At 50.9% G+C, this 10,119-nt stretch overlaps 1 protein-coding gene across 1 annotated transcript; it reads right to left on the bottom strand.

The window, feature by feature from the left end:
* Positions 1 to 3,245: 3,245 nt before the first annotated feature.
* LOC129197970 (exendin-3-like) lies at positions 3,246 to 4,420 on the bottom strand. The gene is made up of 3 exons (XM_054806810.1): positions 4,291 to 4,420; positions 3,438 to 3,590; positions 3,246 to 3,318 (listed from the first exon to the last, which is right to left on the bottom strand). The coding sequence occupies exons 1-3, from the start codon at positions 4,389 to 4,391 to the stop codon at positions 3,246 to 3,248; spliced, it is 327 nt and encodes a 108-aa protein (XP_054662785.1). The 5' UTR covers positions 4,392 to 4,420.
* Positions 4,421 to 10,119: the final 5,699 nt, after the last annotated feature.

The raw sequence follows: 10,119 nt of genomic DNA, 5'->3' as shown, positions 1-10,119 counted from the left end.
ATCACCGAGCAGGGCCAAAATCGGACGCTTTTACGGGATGGGGCTTTGCAAACCGTAGTTTGACGGTTGCCGGCACGGCGGGATGACCGGTGGAGGGGGAGGAAACTGGTTTAGCTCTTCAAAAAGGAGGGGAGGCCAAAAAAAAAAGAAAAAAAAAGGGAAAAAAGGGCTTGGAGGAAGGGAAAGGTGCAAAGCCTGGGTTTTCTCGCTGCTCTTCCTCCGTGCACCTCCCGTCCATGCTGCCTTCCTGTGCTGCTCCCCCGTGCCGTCCCTCCCTCCCCAGGGAGAAAAGGTCGCAGTGGGGGAGAGCCCTGAGCTCTCCACCAGTTGGAAAATAAACTTGAATTCCCGTGGAGGTAGAAGCGTTAAGCCGGTGACGGGCATGGGCGTGGAGCTGGGCGGTTGTGGTACCAGTCCCCTTGCTGCCCTGTCCCTAAATGAAATTATTTGGCTTCTCGTAGCGGCCAGTTTTTCTTTTGTCCTTGTTCTTTTCCGTAAGAGGAGAGCGCAGGGCTGGACTCGGCTCCCTCCTGGCAGGGGCCGGAGGCTGGGATTGTTCCCTGCGCGTGCCTGGCGTCTCTTCGGCTCGGAAAGAAAGAAAAGACAGAAACCCACCCGGGAAGGGAAACGGGGCCGGGCTGAACGAAGAGCGGGCTGGGGCCAGCTCCGCCGGGATCTGCATCTCCCCTGGCCTCGGGGGGCTGCAAAAATTTGGCAGCTGCCTGGGCAGTTCCTTATTTAAAAAGCAAACCAGGCTTTCTCGGCGCGCCTCAGCTTCTCCATTTGAAGCTTTGGCTACTTCCAGGGCTAGATTTTTATTTTTTTAAAATTTATTTATTATAATTTTTAACTTTTTTTTTAATTGAAATGAAAGCTGATGTCTTACTTTCTAACGTGACTCTGGGTCATCTCAGTGGTGTTTGGAACCCCCCAGCCTGGCTGGAGACACAGCGCTCCGGCTGCCTGCCCCCGTTAGACACCAGAAACCCAGGGACGGCTCCTTATTTTGGGAGGATTTAATATTGCCCTGTGCAGAGGAAAATTATACGAGGGGGGAAAAAAAAACCCCTCTCGAAGGTGTTCTTAGAATTGCTGAGTAAAAAAAAAAACCCATCCTTGAAGTGACCCGTGACGCTTTGGTTGGCAGCAAAGCCCCTTTGCCATCGATGCAGGATGGGTGCTGGGTGTTTTCCTCATCTTTGGTGCCTTAAAACAGCTCCCCAGATCTCCCGGGAGCCCCTTTGAAAGAAGTTTCCTAAAATGTAGGTGCATGGAAATCCCTAAGGGGGGAAAAAAAAGATGTAAAAAGGTAATAAATAAAGTGCTGGCACTTTTTTTTTTAAAATTTTATTTCATTTTTTCCCCCCCATGTGCTACATTTAGAAATACAGAAAATATTTTTCGTTTTGGAGATGCTGAAATATATTTATTTTATGGTAAGAGATGCTCTAGTTTGGAAATGCTCCGTGTTGTAAATAAAACTGAGTGGGGGGGGAATCCATCAAGCAAATCTGTGTTATTTATCACTTTGAATCTTTCTGTGTTTTGGGGTTGGTTTGGTTTTTTTAATTATTATTTGATTGATTTTGGGTTCCTTCTGTGAAACTCAAATAATATAAATCTGTGTCGCCGTCTCGTGGGTCCCGTCCGTGAAGGGTTGACGTTGGCTGACGGGTTCCACCCGCCTGAGCCGTGTCTGTCTGATTTTTCTCTTGTCACCCATTGAACGTAATGGGAAAAGAATGTAATAAAAGTCTCGTGTGTCTTGCTGTGCCGCTCCCGAGTCTTTTAAAGGGAGGAGAGGAGTTGGAGGCATCTTTGGAGCTTTTTAAGGGGGGGTTTGGAGTGGGCAGCGCTGATTTGGGGGAAATCCATCTCCCTGGGATGTTGGGTCAGGAACCAACTGATTGGGGAAAGAGTTGAAATCAGTGGGTTTGGGGGTTTATTTATTTTTTTTATTTAATTTTTTTTTTTTTTAAATTATTTTCTTTTAATTTCTCTATGCAAGTGATGGCAGTGAGCTCTGTGTTGCAGGAGGGAGGGGACAGCAGCATCACCCACGTCACCTCTGCCAGACCGGGGGTGTGCGGGGAGTTCAGAAATGGGACTGGGGGGGTGAAGGTGTTGGTACACGAGAGAAGTTGCCCCATCCAGAGTGAGCAGATCCTCCCCCCTGCCTTTTGTGGCTTTTTTTCGACCATTTGCAACACAATTAATTACCATTCAATCCAAAGGTTCTAGTTATCTTCCTTTTTTTTTTTTTTTTTTTTTAAAATTTCTTTCCAAATCCCCTCTGGCACAGGTCTGTGGGGTCAGGCAGGTTCATCCCGATCACCTTTTTACCTAAAACTCGAGGAATTGAGAGAAAAATGGGGCACTTGAGCCAAGCCGGGGATCGGAGCCCGGTGCCTCAAAATCCCCTGGGACCAGCGGCGCGCGGGATCCCGATGGGATGCTCGGAAGCATTGGAGACGTCACCAACCGGCTGCCGGATTTAACAAAGGTTTTATTACGGTTTAGGGAAAGCCGCAGGATCTACAGCACTGTCGGAGCTGTTAGAGAGAAAATGAAGCCGGAGAAATCCAGGTTTGAAGGGAAGGCTGATCCGCGGGTGCAAATTTTCGGAGGAGGTGACTGGGAAACACCGAAGGGATTGATTGATGCGGCTGCGTGTGATGGATAAATCCTTCCCGTGGAGCATCCCATCGCTGGCGGTGATGGACGGGTGCAACTATCCCCAGGCTGATGCTGCTGGAAAGCTGATGTTGCCGTTTAATTGTACCTTCAAAATAAAAAGCAAACAACCACCAAACAGTTTCACGGACTAGAAACTCCCCCTAACATCGGTTTAGGAGCTTGGGAACAGCGGATTTTCTCGTTCGCAAAGGAGCAAATGCTTTGCTTCGACGAGACCGCAACACGGTAATATCCCCTGTAAATGCAAATGATCCCGCCGCGTTGAGACTGAAATGAAATGCAAAACGTCAGCACGGAGCACGGCAAGAACAAAACAGCCTCTTCCCATCGTAAATTATCAACTCTCCCCCAAAGCAGCTTAATTTTCCTTGTTTTATTTTATTACGAGTAAACACCAGAGAAGCCACGTGAGCCAGCAAAAATGAGAAGCAGTGTCAGGCGTAGGAAGCCAGACTCTGACTTTGCACCACACCCGCTGATTTGTGGCTACGTTTTGAAATGATTCCTTTATTTGTTTTTAATGGGCCACGTCTGCTGTTTGGGCTGACTTACGTGAGCGGTGGGAACGCGGCCGGGAAGGGGACGCCACGGGGCTCCTCCTTCGGGGACCTCTTCGCGGAGCTGCCGAATATAAGAAAACAGGTGGAGAGAAAACTTCTAAAACTGCGTTATCGACTGGGATCGTGGCGTGGTGGGAGGTTATTTCCCAGCGTGGTCCCCTTCCCCTCTCCTCTTTTTACCTGTACCGCTTGGTGTTGATGAGCCAGTGCACAAAGTCCTTGGCCTTCATCTTGTCCAGGTAGCGGGTGAAGTCGCTGGTGAAGGTGCCTTCCGAGTGTCGCTTGATGTTGGAGGCGAAGCTTTGGGCGCTTTGGGATTCGTACGACTGCCATCTGCTCGGGAGAGAAGGATGGGGGAAGAAAATGTGGTTTAATGCACATGGTGGCATCCTGCATTCTCCCTGCGGGAGGTGCCCAGAGCGGGGGTTGTGTCCTGTAAAGTACTTTACTGTGTGCAGCATCCTCCAGAAAAGCTCTAATAATAAAGAAAAATAATTTGCAGTCTCGGGAGGGTCTGCCAAGCCAGGCCAGGGTTGTTCCCGACATCATACATACGCACTATCCTATCCCATATTATTTGCCCTACTCCTTGCTCGGCTGTGGTGGGTTCATGCCTGGGAGGGAGGGAGCGTGGTGCCGCCCCAAGGTTTAGATCAACCTCCTCCAGCTCCAGGCCAGAGAGCTGACATTGGGGTCCCCCCCTTCCACAAATTCCCCCCTGGCAGAAGATTCCCCAAAGGATTTTCCTCCCACGCAGCTGCCAGCGTAGAGCGGGGCTCAGCACCCAGCCCAAAGCATCGCCCCATCCTGGCTGTGCCCCGCTGCATCCCCATGGGAGGGGGATGGCGACATCCCTGCGTGGGCTGGTAGAGAGCCGGGAGGGAGCTCGTCCGGAGAAATACAAAAGAAACCGGCACATTGCGATAGCCCTGGAGCTGGGAGAGCCGGCAGCAACGGTCACGGAGAGGGCTGAGCTGCTCCGACAGCCCCTGCCCACGCCGGCCATGTCCCCGGGCCAGCTCCACCAACGTACCTGGACGTGTCATCCAAGTCCTTGGGGCTCATCTGCCGCCCTGCCGGGATCAGCATGGCAACCACCAGCCCGGAGAGGTACAGCCACCGGACGATCTGCATTTGTCTTTCTGGAGAAGGCAGAAGTCGAGGTAGAAATGTCCAGGGCTGCAATCGGCATTGAACCCCCCCCACTCCCAGCCCGCGCGGGAGCCCTGGCAGCGTGGCACGGGACAGACCCGGTGGGAGACAATCTCCTTCCTGGGGGTCTTGGCAGCATTTTCACGTCTACTGTTGTTCAGGCGCAGGCACACAGCCGCAAGAACGGGTTTATATAATATAAAGATATAATTCATTTCAATACGCTTTACCACGAACCTCCCCCTTTCTGTCTAGGAGCAATATTTCTCTCTTGAGCTTATCACCAGAGTGCTGGAGAACTTTGCCGACCATTAGCTGCTCAGAAAAGCGCCTTGCAGAAGAGCTGATTAATTAGAGTTGTACGTTTTTTTATCTTTGCTGGATGCCTTAGCAGTTCAGGGGGAGTAAAATGCCACCCCCCCCTCCTCCCCCTCATTTGCTGAAAATTCGACTTTTGTTTGCCTATCACCACGCACTTCCATTGCTCTGGTTTAATTTCTTCGTAGATTGGTACTAAAGAAGGGAGGAAAAGGCACTTACCTTCTGCAAAGACAACCGTTCTCCTAAAAGCAAGATCCTATTTTTTCCTCCTTCGAGCTGGTTGTGGCTAAACTCAACTCCTTACCAGTGCTTTTAAGCTTGCCAGCAGGATGCTAAAAGCTGACGGGTAGGTCATCGGTACTCCTCTTTTTAGTTGGATGGGTCATTATGAATCATTACAGGATTTTTTAAGTGGGGCTGTTGCAAAAAAATATAGTTGCTGCCGTATTTTCCAGCTTACGCCTTCAGCGAGGAGGGGTTTTGTTGTTGTTGTTGTTGTTGTTGTTGTTGCTGTTTCTCTTATCTTTTCTATTTTTTTTTTCCCCACTTCTTGGACTGAAGGAGTGACCTATCGGTTTGCTCCTTTCAGGTGAGATGGCCCCTTATTGCCACAGCGCATCTTGCGTGGAGAAATGATTTCTCTGCCCTCGGGGCTGCCCTTTCAAACACCTTCGGTTTGAGTTAAAAACATTACAAAAAAAGTAAGAGCAAAAATGTAAAAGGAGCGCTTGGGTACCCAAGCACTTGCTGCTGCTTTCTGCAGTGTAAAATTGCAGCTCGTCAACTGGACAGCCCCTGCTTTGGATCCAAGCCTGGATTTGTCCCCCAAGGCCGGGTCTGAAATTGGGGCCGTTCACCATCATTTCTTTGATTTGGGGATGACAGGAGGCACCGTGGGTGGCTGCAGCTCTGGGTCAGTGCTTTTCCCCATGGGACATCCAGGCTCAGTCCAGGAGCTGGAGGAACATCTGGAACTCATCAGGCCAAGGGCAACAGTTTTGCAGGGGTGTCTCCTAGGAACTGGGCTCATTTTTCAAATCCTCAAGTCCAGCGAAGGGGGAAAAAAAGGCTTGAGTAGAGCAAAACTGAGCAAAATTGCCCTAAAGAACCAGATCCGTCCCTGAGGGGAGAGGGTGCTGACAGCTCCAGGTGGACACGGAGCAAAGCCCTCAGCTCCCTGAAGATGCTGGGAGGTCAGAGGAGCTTTTGAGGGCTGCTCATTTGGAGGATTGACAGCAGGCTGCATTTCTGGGGTGGCTTTGAGATACTTGGGGAACTCTTGGCTAAGTCTCTACAGTTCACTGCTTGCGGGGAGAAATGTGCCCTTTTCCCAGGTGCATGATCGATGGGCGCAGAAAAGCAAGTCTTAGGAAGCTGGGCCATGTTTCTCCCTCGCCCAACACCAGCCACTAGAAGAAATGAGGGCTCCAAGTCCTGATTTCTCCACCACTTACAGTCCTCTGCTCCTGGGACCTTTCTTCTCGCAGTTGGGTAATTATTATTATTCTACCAAAGAGATTTCTGTAATTATTGTCGCTGTCAAAATACGGCTGGTGTTCAGGGGACACTCATCTTGAAAAGCCTTTTAATTAGGGCCAACAATGGCCTTATGAGAAACCCTGACATCAGAGGGGGAAAGTAGGAGATTAATTAGCTCAACCTTCGGAGGAGAGGTCCAGATCTCCTACCCATCACTTGGATGGGATATTTATTAATGCCACCAAATTAGCTCACGATGACACTATTTGCGATGTCCCCCTGGCCCAGGAAGGCACACGAGCTATCTGCAGCGGTGGGGCGGCTCAGAAGAGAAATTCAGCTCGGCCAACGCAGCGCGTGTCGTGTTGCTTCTTGGTTTTCTTAATTGTGGCTCCCATTGTCAGAGTGGGTTGGAGAAATGTCCTACAAGATGCTTTCTCTACTGTCCACGGGTGATTTTCACTGGCCCATTGGGACGCGACAGTCTCCCCTTTCCAAGTGTCCTCTGTGGTCTTCCCCCTCCCACCTGGGTTGAGTTCCTGGTGGGTGTCCCACCCTGCGGGACAGCACTGTGGGGACATGGACCTGTTTTAATAAGCACATGCAGATCTGGATTTTTGTCCCACGTTAGGACTTGGAGAGGTTTTTATGGACAGCAGGTGGCAGCCTTCCTCTGCCCATCCTTCTCCTGCCTGTCCTTCCTCTGCCCATCCTTCCTCTGCCCATCCTTCTCTGCCTGTTCTTCCTCTGCCTGTCCTTCCTCTGTCCATCCTTCTCCTGCCTGACCTTCCTCTGCCCATCCTTCTCCTGCCTGACCTTCCTCTGCCTGTCCTTCCTCTACCCGTCCTTCAGCTGCCTCACAGCCTCCTCCTCATTGCTCGGTGGCTCCCAAAACACCCGGTCTGTCCCCACAAGGACAAAGTGATTTGATGTCCCTCTCTTCGGGGATGGAAGATCCCAGGCTGAGGGATGCTGTCGGTGGCAGCACGTTGATGTCACAGCCCAGTTGGGTTGGTTTTGGTTTAAATTCTTGCTCCGTGTGTATCTTTGGAGAAGCACCTTTGAGGACACATGAGTATCCCATGCTGATGGAGCATGGACCAAGAAGCTGATAAGGGGAAAACTCCTGGACTGTACTCCATGTCCACCAACCCTTAGATAAACTCATCCAACCTTTGCTGCATTGTCCCGTTAGGTCCCCCCAGGACTGGCTGTGTGGCCGACCTGCCCGCCTCTGCCAGTCTTGGTCTCTGCAAGCATGGGGAGATGCTGGAGGAGCCAGGCTGCTCTGATGGGGATGGTGGGACGTGGCCTTGCTGGGCTGTCCAAAATCAGGCTGGAAACAAGATGAGTTTATGCTTAAGCCTGCTCTTAAATTACAACACAGACCTGCTGAGCTTCATTCTGCCACCAGCCGGCTCCTGCTTTGGGGCTCGATTTCCCTGCCTGGTGTGGTGGGGTCAGGTTGGCATGCTTGGATGCCTCGAAGGCAACCACGAAGTCATCTTAGATGCATCAAACTGCTCCAGTACTACTGTCCTGTAGCTGCAGGTGCAGTCAAACCAAGTGATGGTTAATTTTGGAGGAATTTGCTGCAAGCAAGGAGGAAAAAAATGCTTTGACTTCACTTTCTTGGATCCTCCACAAGACCTTCATTTCCCACAGGGATGCATTTTGGATCCAACCCAGCGCAAGAGGGCCAGGGATGGAAAAAGCTCCCACTGTGTCCCCCTGGCAACCACACTTCAGAGCTTGGTGGCCCAGGAATCAGTGCTCTCCACTCTTATTTTCCCCACGGCTGAAGGTGCTTGTGCTCTTCCCCACCACAACAAGAGGCAATTTTATACCTGTGCGTCAGAGCGTGCTGCCTCTCGCTGGCAGCGGCTACTGCCAAGGCATAGCTGGGCAAAGAAAGACCTTCTCGGGTCAGTGGTTTCACCTGAAACACCTCCTTCAGGGTGACACCGAGTGCGCGGTTTCGGTTTCAGCATCTTTTGGGCTTTTTTTCCCTGTGTTTTGCTTTACAGGTGTTCTTTAAGAGCAAGGGGAAGGCTGTTAAAGAAAGATATTCTGCATTCCCAGTAAGTATTTTAGCAGCTCTGAAGGGATGTGGATTATTTTCCTGCCTCTTTTCCCCTTTGTGCATGTTCTTTGGGGCAGAAAACAGTATCTGCCTTTGATGCTGCAGAGTCGAGGGCCCGCAGCCTCCTGGCTTGTGCTTGTGGCTGACCCTCGCTGCCAGGGAGGAAGAGTGCGGTGGGATGCAGAGATGGTGCCGAGCTACGTGGCAGGCTGTGACGAGCTCATTTGGAGCTGTGAGCCCTTAAGAATAGGGGTCGATGCCATGTAGCCCTTCCTGAAATCAAGCTCAGGCTCTATCTACCACATGGTGGATCTCCATTTTTGATGAATCTATCACTTTTATCGCTTTCTTGTTAAAAAGAAACTGGGTGAGGTCCCTCTTGGCCCCAGCTCCCATCGCTCTCCTGTCCCCGAGCACCTTTCCTGAGCACTAAATGTCGATGATGCACGCATGGCAAGGAAAGCCATCTGGTGCCACAGCCAAGGACGTGCTTCCCACATAGGAAACTTGAATGTGAGCCTGGAGAAGTGCAACGGGTTTCATTAATGGGTGGTTGGATGAAGGACCAGCTTGCACCTGCGCTGGACTGGGAGATGGGGGAGCTAATGGGGAGTTGCAGGCAAAATGCATTGGGGTCAAGCGTGGGGCACTCACATGTGGTCCTTGGGGATCACATGAAGGTCAGGTTAGAGGCTCTGTCCTTCCACCTGGGTTAACCAGTGCATTTTACCTCCTTTGGCCAAACCCCAGCAATCAGCCTCAGCAGGTGGAGCAGGATGTGGGACACCTGGCCGAGCCCTCGTTGCCTACAAAGCCTGGTGCTCAGCCCCTCCATGGCCTTCAGCTCTACAAGCCTGCCATCCTCCTCTGCTCCCTGGCTGTTCCTTGCACCCTGTGCGCTCTCAGCATGATGCTCTGCAACAAGAGGTGGGTGCTTCCCTTTTGGTTTTGGAGAAGAGCGGTTGCTGTGAGCCGTGCCAGATGCTATTAGGTGGTTTTTGAGCAAGCTGTGGGTGCGCTGAGCAGGCTCGGTCCCTCAGGGCACCCTGGCCCTGCACCAAGCGATTGCTGGTTTGTGCTGGGGCCCTGCGGGAGCTGAACTGGGCAAGTGAAGCTGTGAGCGTGTGGGGAGCTCCTGGGGCGATGCCCATGGGGTTGTGTGGCCATGGGAAGGTTTGGCTCAGCGCCTCAGTGGTTATGTGCCTGCAGCCTGCCAAAATCCTGATTTAGGGTTAGAGTGGTTTTTTTAATTACCCTTCTTTATTTGAGACAAAGGGAGATGGTGGTTAATAGTTTATTTCTGCTGAATGGCCCCTTGGCTTTGAAACATGGAAAACTTTGTCAGGTTTCTTTTTTTGACCTGCCTCTTCTTTGCGCCCATAATGCCATAAAAATCTTATAGACCCTAATGAGACAAGTCACCATTGTGCACGGGCTAAAAAGCCCTCAGTAGGGTTTGGAGCAAATGTGGCAGAGGTTTTAATTTCACCCTCTTGATTTCTCTGGGCCTTTAGCAGGCTTGTGTGTGATTAAATAACCCTTGATTCTTTAGCTCTGCAAAAAATCCCCTACTAGAGACCTTCTTTGGCCGTCTGCAATGGCTTTTAGTTTGGCAGCAATTGTTGGTAACCGGCTGATGAAACCTGATTGTGCCATAAATCAAAACTTCTTCATGTTCAAATGCAACAATTAATCCTGGGTGTGTTGGTGCAATTAGATGACAAATTATGCCTCAAGATTCACTTGCTTGTTTATATAGAGAAGTTGCATTTGCTCAGCCAGGGATGTTTGGCTATGGTTTTCAATCTACCCCAGGGGATGTCAAAT

Source organism: Grus americana, chromosome 31, assembly GCF_028858705.1.
Source record: "Grus americana isolate bGruAme1 chromosome 31, bGruAme1.mat, whole genome shotgun sequence".
NCBI classification, from domain to species: domain Eukaryota; kingdom Metazoa; phylum Chordata; class Aves; order Gruiformes; family Gruidae; genus Grus; species Grus americana.
The sequence above is the reverse complement of the archived record's forward strand: the minus strand, read 5'-3'. Positions and strand labels throughout refer to the sequence as shown.